Source organism: Seriola aureovittata, chromosome 19 (assembly GCF_021018895.1).
Source record: "Seriola aureovittata isolate HTS-2021-v1 ecotype China chromosome 19, ASM2101889v1, whole genome shotgun sequence".
Taxonomy (NCBI): Eukaryota; Metazoa; Chordata; class Actinopteri; order Carangiformes; family Carangidae; genus Seriola; species Seriola aureovittata.
Window position 1 is genome coordinate 1,120,041 of NC_079382.1, and position 19,171 is coordinate 1,139,211.

General features: G+C 43.3%; 1 protein-coding gene and 1 long non-coding RNA gene across 2 annotated transcripts in view; one reads left to right on the plus strand and one right to left on the minus strand.

Annotated features, from left to right (window-relative positions):
• Positions 1-242: 242 nt before the first annotated feature.
• Positions 243-19,171, minus strand: part of LOC130187227 (5-hydroxytryptamine receptor 1E) — a 28,423-nt gene continuing 9,494 nt past the window's right edge. The window contains exon 3 of the mRNA XM_056404650.1: positions 243-2,782. Within this exon, the coding sequence (XP_056260625.1) occupies positions 1,601-2,731 (1,131 nt within the window). The 5' untranslated portion in view covers positions 2,732-2,782 and the 3' untranslated portion in view covers positions 243-1,600. The remainder of the gene's footprint in view (positions 2,783-19,171) is intronic.
• Positions 4,121-19,110, plus strand: LOC130187228 (uncharacterized). The gene is made up of 3 exons (XR_008830416.1): positions 4,121-4,353; positions 18,028-18,155; positions 18,527-19,110. It is a non-coding gene; the product is annotated as an uncharacterized LOC130187228 (long non-coding RNA).

A 19,171-nucleotide genomic window follows, 5' to 3' on the forward strand; every position in this document is an offset into this window, starting at 1 on the left:
ATCTATCTATCTATCTATCTATCTATCTATCTATCTATCTATCTATTACGAAGCTGAGAGTATTTGTCATTTATTTTATGAATGCCTATCTATTCAATTGTTTTGGTCAGATATAGAATATTTCTTATAGATGCTGACTGGTTCAACTATTCATTTAGAATTTTTTTTTTTTAATGATAATAATGACATTGACTGTAAAAAACTATTTATTTGGAATCTCTTTATTTTATATGGAAAATACTACACCAATGCAAATGGACTAAAAAGAAACCACAAATACAACAATTCAAAATAATATTTTGACACTATATTGATTCATTACATGACTTAGGAACAGAAAAACAGTCGAAACTTGAAAAGCCTTAAATATTTTCCTTTATTACCTTTGTTTTCTTTCACGATACCTCTACGTATATAGTTTGGTTTTGTCCTTTTGATATACATATGTATGTATGTATAAAATTGCCCAGCACCACAATCCAGAAAGCTTTTGACAAAGAATCACAGTAGATCCATTTTCTTCAAACAAAAACTAAATTTTACAGCATTTTTCAGAGTCAAAGCTGAGAAATTAAGAATTAATGTTTCCAATTGCACTGAAAGCAAAGGAAGTCCACTTTAAAATTATTAAAATTATTATTTTTAAGACAGCGATTTACTGTAGATCATAAGAGTTGCTCATTTTTTTCCCTCCAGCTATAATATTATTAATAATAATAATTAGAGAGTGGAGATTAGATTAGATTAGGGTGTGTGGGTAATGCGTTTGTGCATGTTCAGATGTGTGTATGAGAAGCAGTGATATGTAACTGTGCTAATGACAGGTTAGACAGGCAGGGAGTGATCGGATGTGTTGATATTACCATGATAGTAAAACGACAGGTGATAAGATCGTCAGCATGAATGTAGATGATCATAGTGAAGTATAATTATAGATGAGCTGACACGTGGAACTATGGGTGACTGACTCTGGGATTTACACATCTTTGTCTGTGTGTGTGTGTGTGTGTGTGTGTGTGTGTGTGTGTGAATCTAATGTATTGAAAGAGACAAAAAATTGTTTCCCAAGACTACATGGATAAGGCACAAACACAACCAAGGCACGTGGAATATATTCACTCAGCAGTCTCTCAGGCCAGCTGCCTGTGGAGGTTTCTAACAGTTGTTGAAGAGTGATGAATTTAGGCTGCACAACATGACCCCTAACGTTTGTGGCTCCCTGTGACTAATATCAGTGAGAAAAAATTCACACACATGGCTTGTTGACTTGTGAGGATGTGAAAGAAATGAGGGGATGATTACATGGTGATTTCTACAGTCCAACAGTCCCAACTAGACTATGTTTTGGTAAAAGTTTTACTGTGGAGCCTACACAGAATGTGACACCAACATGTCTCATTTCAAGAGTCACTCAAGTTCCAACTGTTAAACAGATGTGATTATGTGATAAATGTATTATAATCAATTATTTCATTTTGAAAACCATGGAATACACTGTTGGATGAGATGCAACTTTTTTATCGTGATGCACAACATCACACTGCCAGTAGATAAACTGCAAATAAGATTAAAGTGTATACATTCCCTTTTAACTTCAGACCTATGTATTCTCTTTTCTCTTGAGCAGCTTTTTGAACGCCAGCTTGAAGTCATCATTGAAGCTGGTGTACAGCACGGGATTGATGAGAGAATTGATATAACCCAGCCACGTCAGGAAGTCTGAGACGAGCTGAGAAGGCTGTAAAACCTGCAGACCCACCAGAAGCTCCTTTAAAAAGAAAGGCAGCCAGCAGATGATGAAAGCCCCGAGGATGAGGCCGAGGATTCGTGCTGCTTTCCTCTCACGTGACATACATATCTGGTTCCTGTCATCCTGCCTGTCCATGTCTGTTTGAAAGGATGGGATGTGGACAGTGGTGTTGAGTTTGTCAGTAGGCAGCGTGGGATCTGAGTCAGACAAGTCTGAGACACAAAATGTGTGGGGGACACGGAAATGGTCTGCAGACTTCTGACTGCCCATGCTGCGACTGCTGAAGTGGCGAGAAGAGCCGCGCTTCTGGTAAAGTGTCTTAGCGGCGTTGTAAATCCTGTAGTATAATATAAGAATGATGATCATGGGGATGTAAAACGCCCCTAAAGTAGAGCATATAGTGTATCCCAGGTGGTCATGCTCTATGATGCAGTGTTGGAGGCTGCCACTGCTGGGCCTCTCAGTCCAGAATAATGGCGGCATGGATATGAAAACTGATATGACCCAGACTATTCCCACCATGATGGCGGTGCGGTGGGGTGACCTCTTGCGAGCATACTCAATAGCCTTGGTAATGGCCCAGTGCCGGTCCAGGGCAATGACACACAGGTGCAGGATGGAGCAGGTGCAGCAGGTCATGTCAACGCTCAACCACACCTTGCACATGACCTGACCCAAGGACCACTTCTCCGTGGTGATGTAGAGGATACTGATGGGCATCACGAGGAGCGCCACCAGGAAGTCTGTGACGGCTAGAGAGCAGATGAGGTAGTTGGCGGGCAGGTGGAGCTTCTTGGTGGTGCAGATGGCGAGAATGACGGCGCCATTGATGAGTGCTGTGAGGAGGGCGAAGAGGCCGAGGACAACCACCACCAGCACCATCAAGTTGGTGAAGTGGACTGCCTGCAGGCTGCCAGCAGGTGGGCCAGTGCAGTTTGTGATGTTGAGTCCTGTGGTGCTCCATCCTGGGCTGCTCTCCATGTCTCTGCCTGGACCCAGGCTGGCTCCGTCTCACGAGGGTCAAAGATCAGTCTGAAACAACAAAGCAGGTGTAAAGTATATTAGAGACAGACAGAGTACACACTCCTGGGGCTTCCTGCCTTCCACACAATGCATGCCAATTGCTCTGCAAACTAATGTGACCATGAACAAAGACCTGCTGGTAAAGAGAAAGAAAACATAAGGTGTCTTATTTTTAATGTTTGAGTATGGTGATGTTGGCTGGTCTGTTGGTTGGACTGATTGTTAATCTGTGCTTTGGTCGCTTTGGTCCATGTATTGCACAGAAAACACAGATTTAGACAGGCGGGTTTCATACATCACAAACCTAAGGAACCAATCCTGTCAACTTGTGGGGACAGGGGGCGGGGCTAAATAAACCTGAAAACCTTATCAGTACAGAGAGATAGAGAGAGATAGCGTTAGCACAACCACTGACACTGTGTCAGCCACTGCCAGTTACAAGCTAACAAACAACATAAACAAATAAAAGATGCTAACTATGCTAACCGTTCTGATCCGTCTGCTAGTCTCTGGTTCTGGTCTCAACAGACTCCTCATCTGAGTCTGGGTCTGACTGAGGCTCAAACATGTGGCTGAGTCTCTCTGATGTTTCCTCCTGTAACCATCTTGATACTCTCTGTTCTTTCACCTGTCCACCTGGAGACAGCAGGTGGTGGGCGGGGCACAAGAGTTTAAAACATGTAAAGTACAAGTAAATCCTGATGTCTTGTTATTTTCTTTCTCTTGGACAACAAAAAAGTTGTCGAATGCACAGAGGTGATACAATTAAATATGCTCAATATCTTCACAAATACAGGCACAAAGGACACATACAGACTCAGACTGGCAGCTATAGCTATTTAAGACAATGTGTTTCAGGCTTGGTGTGTTCCTCAGGCAGCATGACAGGGCTGATGCTGGTGTCTCTCTAGAAGTGGAGAAAACGCTGACATAATAATTACATCCTATCAAAATACAACACAACACAACAATAGTGGGATGAGGGAAGATTGACATACAAATTAATTAATTAATTAAAATAATGAGCTTACACTTCAGACACAGAAAGACAGGGGGAGACGGACAGAGACAGGCGGACACAGAAAAACACAGACAGACAGAGAGAGACAGACAGACAGACAGATAGACAGACAGACAGACAGAAACACACACACACACACACACACACACACACACACACACACAAAACTAGGTTTTTACTGGTACGACTCTAAAAGAAATAAAATTGTCAGCATTCAGTTCACCTGTATGGTCTGGTCATGGTGGATGGAATGAGGGTGTAATGAATGCTGTGGCCTGCAGGGGTTGCTAAAATGTCAGAGATCAGACATCGTGAAGCAGGCTGAACAGCCACTGCTGCATTGTGTTTTCACTTTTTTGTGAGTAAAAGAGACAACTTCATCAGTTCCATATATGTTTAAGAGTCTGTCAAAAAGTCAATAGTTTTATTATGGAGCTAAATGCCGTTTTGGGACGAGGGATCTGCCTGCAGGGCTTCTCCCTGGAGTCGCTTCTGGTGCAGTCAAGTGAGAGAGGTCCGGCTGCTGCCTATACCAGTGCGAGCCATGCCTACCTCACAGGTAAGGGAAATGGCTGGTTAACATTTAAGTCACTGTTTCAAACTTAATTCATTGTCTGACAACAGAAACAGAAAAACATGTATGAAAATGCTGTATATGTGAGCACAGAGAGGAGGGGAGAAGCAAATGTTAATGGGCTGAAACCAGCAGATACTAATGCCTCATGAATATGCTTATTGGTGTATTGCATCATCTAGTGACATGTTGCAGCTTTTCAAGCATCTTTAGCTACTTTCCATTGAAAGTAGTTTTCAACTACATCTGCATTCATTCTACTACGCACATTGACCAAACTCAGTCCAGACATATATTAGGTTTTGACCAAATCTATCATAATTCTATGAGCTATAGACCATATCAGCACAGTGCTACTTTACATTAATGCTGGCTACAAACATTGTTTTTTTAAACATGTTATGTGAAAGGCAATTCTACTCTGTAGTTAATAAATGTAAAACAGCTGTTACCTGGAAAGTAAGAGAAACAATCAAATAGAACAGAACAGCGCACTTGTAGTAAATGGACTAAAGCATGAAAGCCACTTAAATGGTTTCAGTGGTCGGGTTATTGTGTGTGTGTCAGGGGTTTTGAGGTAAGTAGGACCCAGCCAACACATTGGGGACGGTGCAGACAGGTTTATTTGACACAAGATCCAGAGAACAACAGAGAGACAACAGGGATAAACAGACGAACCGACAATGACAAAGGGGAGCACAAAGACTATATAGACAAAGGAGGCAAGGGTGATTGCACACAGGTGAAACACATTAGGGCGGGGCAGACAATCACCACACAAACAAGACCAAGACAGGAAGCAAAACAGTGAGACACACAAGGAAACCTTATTACAAAATAAAACAGGAACTGAGAGAGTCCAAAACAAAACTAACAAAAAGTGTCTGCCATAGCAAACCATGACAGTGTGAAGCTGTTGTATGCTTTCAAACATTTTTAAATGGGATTTTTATATTAACAATCAAATCTTAAGCCTCTGCTTAAGGTGTCTTTTTAAATCAAAGGCTCAGTCTAAAGTAAGGATCATGATCATATCCTGATCATATTCTTTTTCTCCTGGTGTTTATTTTCATTTTATTCTATGTACACACTTAGGCAACACTAACCATACATTAACATTTAAACAGCTCACAAAATAATCTTAAATCAAAGTCCATCTTTTTGCTTTCAACTGCATCTCACAGTCTTCATTTACACCTGCTGCTTAAAACCAATTATTGAGTTTTTATTCCGCTACGCCAGTGACAGTCAGAGCTGGAGGCATATTGCTTTTTTGGTTGTCCACCTGTCCATCCGTCCCTTTTGTATATGACTCTGGATAAAAAACTAGTTTGAAACTAGTCTGAGTGGAGGAGGCAGACAGCTGATTCTAGTCAATGATAATTGGGGTAGTGCCCTTTAGTTGTCTGTATATTGTCAGTGTCAGTGTGAATCTGTAAACCTCCAGCATTAACCAAAGACTGAAAGTCAGAGCAGCAGCAGCACATTGATCAGCATTGTTGCTAAAAGAGATGTAAAACCACAGGAGGCACTCTTTGTGTTTTTCTGCAACAGTAAAAAGGTTTGCCCTCACTCATGTAAAGAGAAGTACAACCAAACAAAAGAAACCATGTGGTGCAGGGGCAGATCCAGTGATGGCGTGAGAAAGAAATGATCATTAATGCATTCTGGATGGACTGTCCAGGTGCATCCAGGTACACTAATGTAAACTCCGCCTACCAGGACGTGAAGTAGCAGCCAAGGAAAAGACACAACTGCTGAGGCACACTGAGGGAGGGGGGAGGCGTATTGTAGTGGACTGGGTGTGCTGGAGCAGCTGCGTGGTGACTGTTACTGACAACAGCAGCTCAGCAGCAGCTGTCTCCATGGACATGGTTGACTGCTGTTCCTGTACAACCTCTAAACACACATCAGCCAAATCACTAATCAGAAACAGGTGGGCCAGGGCAGTGGCATGCTGGGAATACAGCCAGATCCACAGGGACAACACAGCCACAGGAGACTAATTCAGACACAGATAGCTGGAATGAACTCTTTAGTTCCCACTAAAATCCCATTTAAATCTTAAATCTCAGGGTACCACTTCATAATGAGTCACATGAGTCTTACATTATCCCAAATGTTTCCATCAATTCTCAAACCAGAGAAATCTGTGATTTTAATCATGGTAACGCTCCGTGTCATTGGTCGCCTGTCAGTGACATCATATCCTCTATGATCATGTGTCAGTGTGTTTGTCTGACAGAAGCTCAACATTGACTTTTGTCTAGTTTTAAGCCACATGCACTTTTGACACCTTGGTGGTTTTCAGCTCTATATTTGAACCAGATGAAGGATTTTAGTCGTCGGACGTCTGGATCTGAAGTTATCAGAGAAACAAGCTGAGGAAATGTTAGACAGCTCAGCTCCCAGCTGCTGGAGACCTCCGGTCCTGTGTCACTGAAGAGTGTCTGTGAATCTCTGATTTTGAAAGTCAAACTGTTTTCTGGGTGTTTGTACTGGTTTGAATCCCCTGGTGTGTTTGTTATGGAGAGGAGGACACCTCTGTGGATAATTCAGCTGCTGGTAAAAACCTGCTGAACATCTGGTTCATTAGTTATCACAGAAACAATCAGAACAAAGGTTAGCATCGATCTCAGCTCCAACTCTTCCCTGAGTCTCTGTCCTCCGTACAGTGTCGCTCAAACACTGACATTAAATGTCAAACTGCTTTATTCAGTGTTTTTTATGATTAAAATCACCGGGTCTGTTTGATTTCCAGAACCACTGACACTGAAGGATTCCAAACTGAGAGGAGCTTATGGTAATGATGGTGAAGACGACAACTCCCATGATCCCACGCTAATTCTTGAAGTCACCCAATGCTGTCTTTTGTTGTTGTTTTCATTGAGAGACATCTAGAGGCAGAAGTGACAGACTGTGTTTAAGTCTTTAATTATGAATGTAAATGAGTTTTTAATAAATGGATTTCAGTCCTGATGCTCATTTAGATATTGAATATGTGGTAGACTCATGGTGATACCAGTCGTCTCAACAGCCTGCAAAACAGATCCTGAGCTGACCTCATCAACAGTCTGATCTCTGTGGAGCATCATGTCTCAGCCTCCTGAAGAAATGTGGCTTCTAAAAACAAGAGGAAAGGGCAACAGTATGACACCCAATTTTTCCCGAAGAAAGGTGGATGTAGGCCGTGAGAGGTAGAAATGAACCTGTTATCTTTGCCCATAGAGGAATAGACGACATATGTTCCCCTAACATGAGTTACTTATTATTTTCACAGAAAATTCTGTAATAATTTCTCCTCTTTTACCAAACTTAGCAGCTGTTCATACTAAATCGTCCCTGCCTGGTGCCACGTTCAACAGATGCAGCTTCAAGCTCAGCAGCCCTTACCTCAACCAACCCTGCAATCAGCATAATTGCAGGAGGGTCATGGTAAATGGACTGCTCTTATATAGAGCTTTTCTAGTTTTATCAACCACTCAAAGCACTTTACACTACAAGTCACACTCACCCATTCACACACACTTTCATACAGCAATTCTACCACACACACATGATCGTACATTGATGGAACAGTCATCAGAGGCAATTTAGGGTTCAGTATCTTGCCCAAGGACACTTTGACACACCGACTGGAGGAGCCGGGGATTATATATGTGTATATTTAAGTTATATTTATGTTAAATCAAGATTATGCTAAGAGAAGTTTCCCTTCAAGAATTTTTCCATTAAAAGGACATTTGTATCTCAGGGTTGGTGTGGCCTGTGGTGGTGGGGCCCAATGTGATATATTTTCATGGGGTCACTCCAGATTCCCTGGCGGGGCCCCTGTCTTGCAGTAAACACAGCTGAAAGTTCTCTAAAGACCGTGTGGACCTTTGAGCTCAGATTATTTATCACACAACAGGTGTAATGGAACATCACCTCTTTGGCGGGGAAGGAGCGGGAGCTTGTGGAAGAGGTTGAGCGATACTGGCTAGATATAGTCGGCCTCACCTCGACACATAGCGTCAGCTCCGGAACCCAAGTCCTTGAGAGGGGCTGGTCTCTCCTCTTTGCTGGAGTTGCTCCGGGTGATAGGCGGAGGGCCGGGGTGGGCTTTTTGGTGTCCCCCAGGCTCTCTGCCTGTATGTTGGAGTTTACCCCAGTGGACGAAAGTGTTGCGTCCCTGCGCCTCCGGGTCGGGGATCGGGTTCTGACTGTTGTCGGTGCCTATGCGCCGAACAGCAGTTCAGACTACCCGCCTTTTTTGGAGTCCTTGGGACGGGTGCTGGAAAGTGCCCCGAAAGGGGACTCCATTGTCCTATTGGGAGACTTCAACGCTCACGTGGGCAATGACAGCGTGACCTGGAAGGGTGTGGTGGGGAGGAACGGCCTTCCCAATCTGAACCCGAGCGACATTCAGTTATTGGACTTCTATGCTAGTCACAGCTTGGCCATAACTAACACCATGTTCAAACATAAGGATGTCCACAGGTGCACTTGGGACCAGGACACCCTAGGTCGCCGGTCTATGATCGACTAGTAGTCGTATCATCAGACCTGCGGCCGCATGTTTTGGACACTCGGGTGAAGAGAGCAGCAGAGTTGTCAACCGACCATCACCTGGTGATGAGTTGGATCAGATGGCAGGGGAAGCCGCCACGCACACCTGGCCGGCCCAAACGGTTTGTGAGGGTCTGCTGGGAAAGCCTGGCGGAAGAACCCGTCAAGATGATTTTCAACGCACACCTCCGGCAGAGTTTCGATTGCGTCCCGAGGGCGGTGGGGGACATTGAGTCCGAATGGGCCTTGTTCCACTCTGCTATTGTTGAGGCGGCTGTTGCAAGCTGCGGCCGCAAGGTAGCTGGGGCCAGTCGTGGCGGTAACCCCCGTACCCGCTGGTGGACACCAGGGGTGGGGGAAGCCGTCAGGCTGAAGAAGGAGGCCTACAGGGCGTGGTTGGCCTGTGGGTCTCCGGAAGCAGCTGACTGGTACCGGCGGGCCAAGCGAAGTGCAGCCGCGGCAGTTGCCGAGGCAAAAACTCGGGCATGGGAGCAGTTCGGTGAGACAATGGAGGAAGACTATCGATCGGCTCCAAAAAGGTTCTGGCAAACCGTCCGGCGCCTCAGGGGAGGAAGGCGGCAACTCGCTCACACTGTTTACAGTGGGGGTGGGGAGCTGCTGACGTCAACTGAGGATATAGTCGGACGGTGGAAGGAATACTTTGAGGAGCTCCTCAATCCCACCAACACGTATTCCGTGGAGGAAACAGAGCCAAGAGACCTGGGGATGGATGATCTAATCTCCGGGGCAGAAGTCGCCAGAGCCCCGAGGGTTGATGAGATCCGCCCTGGGTATCTCAAGGCTCTGGATATTGTAGGACTGTCTTGGTTGACACGCCTCTGCAACATTGCGTGGACCTCGGGGGCAGTGCCTCTGGAGTGGCAAACCGGGGTGGTGGTCCCCATCTTTAAGAAGGGTGACCAGAGGGTGTGTTCCAACTACCGGGTACCAGCCTCCCTGGTAAGGTCTATGCCAGGGTACTGGAAAAGAGGGTCTGGTCGATGGTTGAACCTCAGATCGAGGAGGAGCAATGTGGTTTTCGTCCTGGGTGTGGAACTGTGGACCAGCTTTTCACCCTCGCTAGGGTGCTGGAGGGAGCATGGGAGTTTGCTAATCCAGTCCACATGTGTTTTGTGGATTTGGAGAAGGCCTACGATCGTGTTCCCAGGGGCTCCCTGTGGGGGGCACTCCGGGAGTATGGGGTGGATGGCCCCTTGTTAGTGGCCATTAAGTCCCTGTACCAAAGGAGTGTGAGTCTGGTTCGCGTAGCCGGCAGTAAGTCGGACCTGTTCCCGGTGAGGGTTGGACTCCGCCAGGGCTGCCCTTTGTCACCGGTTCTGTTCATAACTTTTATGGACAGAATTTCTAGGCGCAGCCGGGTGGCGGGAGGGTCTCGTCGCTTTTTGCGGATGATGTGGTCCTCTTAGCTTCATCGAGCGCCGACCTTCAGCTCTCGCTTGGGCGGTTCGCGGCCGAGTGTGAAGCGGCTGGGATGAAGATCAGCACCTCCAAATCTGAAGCCATGGTTCTCAGCCGGAAACGGGTGGATTGCCCGCTCCGGGTAGGGGGGGGGGCTTTGCCTCAGGTGGAGGAGTTTAAGTATCTTGGGATCTTGTTCACGAGTGAGGGTAGGATGGAGCGGGAGATCAAAAGGAGGATTGAGGCGGCATCAGCAGTGACGCGGGCGCTGAATCGGTCCGTTGTGGGGAAGAGGGAGCTAAGCCGGAACGCGAAGCTCTCGATTTTCCGGTCGATCTACGTTCCAATCCTCACCTATGGTCATGAGCTTTGGGTAATGACCGAAAGAACGAGATTGCGAATAGAAGCGGCCGAAATGAGTTTCCTCCGCAGGGTGGCCGGGCTCAGCCTTAGAGATAGGAGCTCGGTCATCCGGGAGGGAATCGGAGTAGAGCCGCTGCTCCTCCATGTCGAGAGGAGCCAGTTGAGGTGGTTCGGGCATCTGGTGAGGATGCCTCCTGGACGCCTCCCCTGGGAGGTGTTTCAGGCATGTCCCACCGGGAGGAGGCCTTGGGGCCGACCAAGGACACGCTGGAGGGATTATATCTCTCCGCTGGCCTTGGAACACCTCGGGATTCTCCCGGAGGAGCTGGTGGAAGTAGCTTGGGAGAGGGCTGTCTGGACCTCTTTGCTGAGGTTGCTGCCCCCGCGACCCGGATCCCGATAAGCAGGAGACGACGAACGAACGAACAACAGGTGTAGACAGTTATGTTGAAATGTAGTCAGAAGCTGAGCCATTGATGTGAGCAAGAATGCTGCTGTACCAGTTACAAATGGAACATACACTGTCTCTCTTTACTCCAGGGTTTAGACTCTTGGGTTGAACTTGTTTGAACTCACAAGGATGCAAGTCAGAACTTAACATACTCTGTAATGAGTGAAGCATTTAGTCTTGGGTTTCAGCTGTTCAACACACACAGTACATGAAGTCAGTTAGTGTTAGAGTGATTGAGATTACTCAGTCATAAAATGAGCTAAACAAATGTACAGTCAATAGTAAAGTCTCACCGGCTGGAAGCAGTATTCGCGATTCAGATCTTGGATCGTGATTCTACCCAAAGTGATTGTCATATGATCTTTTGGCCAGATCACACACCCCTATCCTGATGTGTTTAACCTCCTCCCTATTACCCATGCCTCCCTTGTGTATTTAAGTCTCTAGCCATTTCTCAGTCTGCGTCCTCATCTGAACTTGTGTTGTAACTGTGAAACTTCATCAGTCACAGCCCAAGTACTGTTCTAATTCAAAGTCCACATCCAATCAATTATCTGTAAGTGTTCTCACTCCGCAAAATTTATCAGGGATGCATCGATACGTGACCTGTGTGGACTTCGGACAGCTAAGAATCCCAGAATGAGTTTCACACTAAACAGCGGTAATGCTGGGGATTCAGAGCCGGGTCAAAGCTGTAACAGTTTTAATCCTTGGACTGTTATCATAGTAACCATTCAGATGTCGAATTTGTTATCAGTTTATCCAAATAACGCCTGCTTGGGAATTTGCACTGGTGTTTTTTGTGATGTGAGGACCCTTCCACGCTCTTGCTAAGCATGGAAGTGGTATAGTGATTATAAGGGCCTTCTGTTGTATCTCTTAAGGTGGCTATTACACTTTGCAATTTTAGACTGTACAAGATGGTTGGGCAGCTCACCATGCTGGTCCAGACTGAAATATCTGCCATGTCCCCTTCATGATAAATTGTATTCAGTGATCCCTGGACTTTTACTCTAGCGCCATCATCATGACAAGCCAAAATTCCAGTTTATGCAAAAGGCTAGTATTGACAGTTTATTGATCAGCCTCAGTTTGTGGAGTTAATTAGCAAATGACAACATGCTAACACGCAAAACTAACACCTTTTTTCCACCAAAATTTGTGAGTATACACATACTTTTTTAAACACAGGTAAACCTGCTAATAAAAGTTGATTATCTTCTTTTCCCCTGCCAGTCGAGTTTGTCTTTCTGTTCGGACTGAGGACACACACAACTGCAAGGAGTGATGTCATCACATGCACTTACAGAGCACACACAGACACAGTGGAGAGAGAGTGAGCTGCTAGCTGCTGTGTAAACTAGTAAAACAGATGTATTAGTGTCAGAGTCTCTGTGTGAGATGCTTCCATCAGTGTTTGTGTGTTTTTAAAACTTATTTCTGGGCTGCAGCTTCACTCTCAGAGGAAGGTGTAAATGCAGTGTTGCACAGTCTGTAACAGATTGTGGCCCAAACAGTCTTTTGAGAACGAATGTCTGCATTGTAATGCTTACAGAATAAAATAATCTTAGTTGTGATGTTTTGACAAGTCCACATTTTCAGCTCAAGGCCAAGATGATCAGAAAGCATTAATAATCATCACTGGAGTGACCGTGATCAAGGCTGGTGACTTTTAGCTCAGCAGTTGTTAGAGACACTATGAAGGTCAGACTCTCATATCCAAACGGAATGTTTGAGGTGACAAGACATGTACACAAATGACTAAGAAGGCTGATGATGCCTTCACGAACACCCACAGATCCAGCCCACTCTCATTGCAATGCTGATCACTACCTTCCAGCAGTAATCCTTCCCTTTGAAAATGTGCCTTATTTTCCTGCAGGATACCTTATTGGTTTTCTTCATGTAACAAAATGCTTTTACATTTATTCATTTGACAGATCCTTTTGTCCAAAGTGATGCACAACTGAGGCACCATCAGAACATCATCTTCTTATCCTGCAGAAAAATACAGAATGGAAAAACCAGACATTTGAAGAAGATTTTGTGTAAAAGCTGGAAAAACTATCAATGTAAAAGTGTATCAATAAAAGCAAAATATGACAAAATGCAATGCAAAACAGAATTAATCATGTGATGTACATAAAGAAGCATGAAACTTAAATGTCCACTAAGGAGACAAAACACATGTGTGTTGAGCGATAAGGAGATAGTAACGTTCCTCAGATTGGTTAAATGAATTGAGAATAAGAGCCACCAGCACTGTCTTTACAACAGTAGTGGGTGGGAACATTTCTTGATTTCTGTTAAAATCTGTGCTTTGCACGTACAGATGGAGAAGGGCTGAGAGGTAAAAAAAAAAAGAGAGAGAGCATGTTAGGTGAACAAGTTTTCTCTGTAGGTATTCTGCTGACTAACCACCACTGAGCGAACACACAAGCGGCTTTTAAAGAGAATGGGAGCTGGCACTCTGATTGGTTTATTGGATGTTATTTCCAAAACACTCCCACGATTAATTAAGAGTTTAAGTATAACCCTTTTGAACCATGTGCCTGGAGTGCCGTTAAAATAGCAAAAAAGACATGGATACACCATAAATGCACCGGTGCCACATGCTTTTGATCGTGAGCTTTGGATCGTAAAAATAGAGCCCCTAAACCTTAAGGACTGAATCCAGACAGAGTGCAAATTATACAACGACATTTGGGAGGATCGACTTTTTCTTAGGGGCAAAAGGGAGCCCAGTACCGTGCAGGCATGTGCTTCAGTGAACTTACAGTGTCTCACTTGTTTAACTAAAGCTGTCAAATAAATGTACTGCAGTAGAAAGTACAATATTTCCCTCTGAAATATAGGAGTGGAAGTATAAAGTAGCATAAAATGGAAATAATCAAGTAGAGTACAAGAATTTACTTAGTTACAGTGCTTAATTAATTTCAATGACCGTTAATACAATACTTACTAATACACCTTAAGTGCACATTGATTTTAATATTGTTCAGTTACCCAGAAGAAAAGAGTGTAGCCAACTACTTTCAATGGAAAGTAGCTAAAGCTGCTGGAAAAGTCGCTATATGATGTACTGCACAAATTAACATATTCATGATGTCATTGCATGGTATTTGCATTACGCCTAGTTTCAGCCCTTAAACATTTGCTTATCTCCTCCTCTTCGTGCTCACATTTACAGTATTTTAATACTGCTGAATTCAAAATAAAGCTGTTCTCATTGACACGTTTTTCTGTTTCTGTTGTCATGACAACACCTGATATTTTATGATCCACACAAGTTGATTACCATGTTTTTTACCAGTGTTTCAGTTGACTTCCTGATCTTTCCTCTTCACTAGAACATTCACTGTTGTTGTCTGCAGAGAGCATTATGGGTATGGCAGGTTTTTTCACTTGTATTTTCTTTGCAGCTGAGTTACAGAAATAGTTGCTTGTCACTCCAGTCAATCCATATATAAATCAGAGCAGTGACAAACCACGGATAGGCACTGACACTGTTAATGAACCATATCCTGAAGATCATTTATATCACCTAAGATATATTTCATCAGTTGAACATGAATGTTCCCGGGGCGTCGAGTAGCTCAGTTGGATGAGCATCCGCCCCTCGGACAGCCCTTAGCTGCATGTCATTCCCCCTCTCTCTGCCTCCCCATTTCCTGTCTCTCTCTATTATATCTCTATCAATAAAGGCACAAAAAAGCCTGAAAAAATAAATGAAAAAAAAAAGAACATGAATGTTCCCATCATCTCTCAGTATGAGCTCTATTTCTATAAGACGTGAGAATATTTTAACAGTTAAGCGTGTAGATACTGCCCAATAGTTCCCTTCACTCCTACACTCTGCTGTTGCTGTCTGCATACAGATGAATTGTACTGATTCTAACTTTTATACCTGTAAATATTATAAATATTGTGAATACAAGTGGTCCTTGGATAGAACCCTTTGCCACACTTGTTAACGCTCATAAAGCTGCATTGATAACCATCAGCCACAACAGCTTGTGTTCTACCACTGAGATAATTTGTAAACCAGTTGTAAAATTCCTCATCAAATCCAGTAAATTGTCAGTGTTTCCAAAGAATCTGAAGATCGAGAGACTTGAAAGCCTTAGATAAATAAAAAAATGGCAACACAACAAACAACACTATGTCCCGATCTAAGACCTGACAGATAAGAGTTTAAAGACACTGTCCTCCTGTAAAAAACGAGCCCATAGGTTGTCCCATAGTTACCTTTTTTTCCTAGGCGACATCTAGTGGTCATAGTAATGATGACAGGAGCAAAGGGAAAAGTGCAGTGACGTAGTATAAAGAGAGACACCTCAGGATGAGGTTGTGGTGGAAGGATGAATATGACACAGGAGGGCGATGTTTGATTCCAATGTGAAAATAGCTGTTTATGTTGTTTCTTTTATCCATGACCGTTCAACAAAGTTTTCCGAAACCTAACCAAGCCATGACCATTATTATAGTTCATATAGTACAGTTTTTTCAAATATACAACCTGATGAAATAGAGTTCATTGAATGCATCACTTATACTCTTTCCAACTGAGCTGGTGGAACAACCTTGAATGAGTTCACTGGGTACAGATGAAGTAGAATTATGTGGTAATGATTTAACCATTTTCCTTCTGGGTTTCATTTACTTTCAGGTGGTGAACACACATAAAATGATGATTTGGCATCAGTATAATGCTGATATAATCGCCCATCAGCAGAGATTTAGTTATTCACACTTTGCTCTAGGTAGCATCCAGAGGGGGACAGAGTCCACAGCTCCATTACTGGAGTCAGAGTACAGCTCCTCCTGGTCAAATATGACTCCAATACAAGGGAAAGTTGTTCAGTCAGAGTTAAAGTACTGGAGTACTTGATGTTAAAAATACTGAAGTATTCAAGGGGTACGTTTATGTGAACACATTGTTGTATTGTTCCACATTTACAGAACCTGATGACTCTGAAACAACCTACTGACTGACTGGCTGACTGGCTGACTGACTGACTGACTGACTGTAGAACCTGTAGAATAAAAAGACTGTAGGATATGATACAAAGACTGTAGACATGGACACAAAAACTCAACTGAATCAATTTAGGGAGCCATTGTTGTTTTCATTTTATCTTTTAGTCAGTGATGTAAAAAGTAGTAGTAGTAGAAAGTAAATTATTTTTTCTTTATTTCTAAAGTTTCAAACACAGACTTCAGATCAGACCATGGTCTCTGGTGAAGAATCTTCTGCTTCATCTTTATCTAAGGTCGCCATCATTAGGACACTGACAGGTTCAAACATGACTGACAGTGGAAGAGTAAGCTGTGATAACTCTAACCCTAACTCAGTGTATGGTCACATTTTCAAAATAAAATAAAAATTCATTCACTGAGTAAAAGCTCTGCTCCAAAGTAAGAGTACTTCATAGAAATGTAGTGGAGTCAAAGTACAATATTTGTGTGTAGTGGAGTAAACATAATACTCAAGTACAGATACCAGAAAAATATACTTAAGTACAGTAATTAAGTCCGCCTATGGTAGCATCCCTTTCACGTAACAATACCAGTGATTGTTCCTGTTTCGGAAAATACTTCAGCCCTGAATCATTTGCGGAGCTGACAGTGGGGGCTAATACTCAGCTGTCATCCCACCTGAAAAATGTCATCGTGTCATCTTTAAACACACCTGCAATTTAGGCATTGGGGCACCATTCAGCACACATGCACAGTCTATCCTGACCTGATTCATCTTTGAAATTCAGTAATGACAGAGTTTAGTGGGGTGAAGTGAGAATCCTAAACATTTTACTGAAGGACAGAGGAAGGAATTAATGCAGAGCAGGTGATAAAGGCAGACAGGGGTCTGACACCGAATAAGGTCGGTATGATGGAGTGGTGAAATGACAGGCAAGAGGAAGTGATTAAAGGATGGGTCACATAGAGCTCCATTTAATTTCACATTCACTTGGACGTTTTGACAAGCAGACTCCATCAGCTCGAGGCGCAGAACAGAACAGCTCAGTCTAAACGGACAGATAAGAAATCAGATGACAAATAGGACATTAGGTCTGTCATTATCTGAAAAAGTTTTACTTGTGCACAAGAAATATTATAATCTGGCAACTGGAAAGTGGCCTCAGACTTGAGATTATGCCTTAAATCAATTCAGGAAAAGAAGAAAAGGCTGCGATGTTTTTGTTTGTATTTTGGTGAGCCATGAAGTTTTCTCTTAGAAGATGGTTTCAGACTTGTTTCCTGATTCATCTCTGGGGGTACAAAGAGACAGAATTTCTTATAAATAACAGTCTAAAGCAAGCAAGCAAGTCCATGTCACTTTTGCTATTTTAACGGCAGAAAAAACAATCTCTGCGCCAGGAGCAAGGTTTAGAAGGGTTGTACTTAGTCTCTTAATTATTTATGGGAGTGTTTTGTGCGTAACATCCAATGAACCAATCACAGTGCCATCTCCAATTCTCTTTAAAGGTGTAATGTGTAAGATCAGGGCAGAATTTTAGTTTAAAATGTTCAAAAAATGAACTAACACTATCAATAGTATGTGAAGGAGCCACAGTGATGATGTCATGACCAAGACTTCCATTGTATTTCAGAGATATCTACTGAAATGAGCATGCTAACCAACTAGCTGCGTCCCGGGCCGTGTTGTAATACCACTTTATGACACTAGATGCTGTGTGAGTCAGTGTAGCATCTAGTCTGCCCTCGGTCCCATGAAGAAGAACAGCCTCCTCCGGAGCTTGAAGTTACACCATAGCCCCGACTAAAAAAAGAAAGAAAAAAAAAGCTGCCGACGAGCATCACAGAAACGCAGAGATGGCTTAAGTGCTTAGAGAGCGATCTTTATCTCCATTCAGAAGGACCGCTCGGACAAGAAACCACAAGCAAAACATGAGTAAACCCTGGTGTGGCCTCCCACCGCTGGAGACAGCTCTGAGTAAAGAGATGAGGTTTGATGTCGAGCTGCAACTTTTCTGTTAGACAGGTGAGTAACATCTAGTGTTGGTCTGTAGTGAAAAGTATCATTAGTGCAAATGACAAACCGCACTGACAAACACTTCAAGTGGCATAAATGTATGATTGATGATGTCGACAGATGTTTTAGTGATTTTGTAGAATTAGCTTGTTCCAGCAGCTGTTGTCAAGATAGTCAGTAACTTTTCTTTTAAAGTAAGACAAAGAGACTGTTTGATCCAGAACCAGCATGTTCATGATCCACTGTCTATTACTGTATTTATTTTAGCATATTCATATCTATCCCTAATATTTGTTATACACACACAGCAGACCCAACATGTTTGAATATAAAGAACTTGTATGATCTAAACTAATTGTCCGATCACGTTTGTCTGTCAGGACCAGAAGTCCAGTCCAGTCTCCTCAGTGATGGACCAGCACCTGCTTTTTCTTCTGCGTCTGGCCTCATCAATCAACAACCACATTACAGTAACACCTTGGAGTATTAACCCTGCACAGAACACATATTGTCTGCACTGTGATCTTTTGCACATCCTGCTCAGCAGGAGTTTTGTCAACATAGTTACAGTTAGTAGTTTGTGTAGTATTTTTTTCATTGTATCTATGTATATTTATCTTTTTGGCTGTTGCAGTATTTTACCTTTTTATTTAGCTAGTTATTTCCTATAAATGAATTAATTGTATACTGCATCAAACACGAAGCTAAACACCTGATTTTCTGATTCTGCCTTTGTGATGATGTCATCATCCCTTCCTCATGCTGCTGTAGCCTGACACCCATGTGTCATGCAGTATCCCCTTGCCTTCATATTTTTATTGGTAAATAAACACATACTGTTTGTATTAGTTAGACAACAGCCACAGGAACAGGCTAAATTCCACTAAACTGCTAAAACATCTGTCGACATCATCATCATCATCATTTATGCCACTTGAAGTGTTTGTCAGTACTCTTTGTCATTAGTTGCACTAATGGTACTTTTCATGACAGACCAACATTAGATGTTACCCACCAGTCTAAAA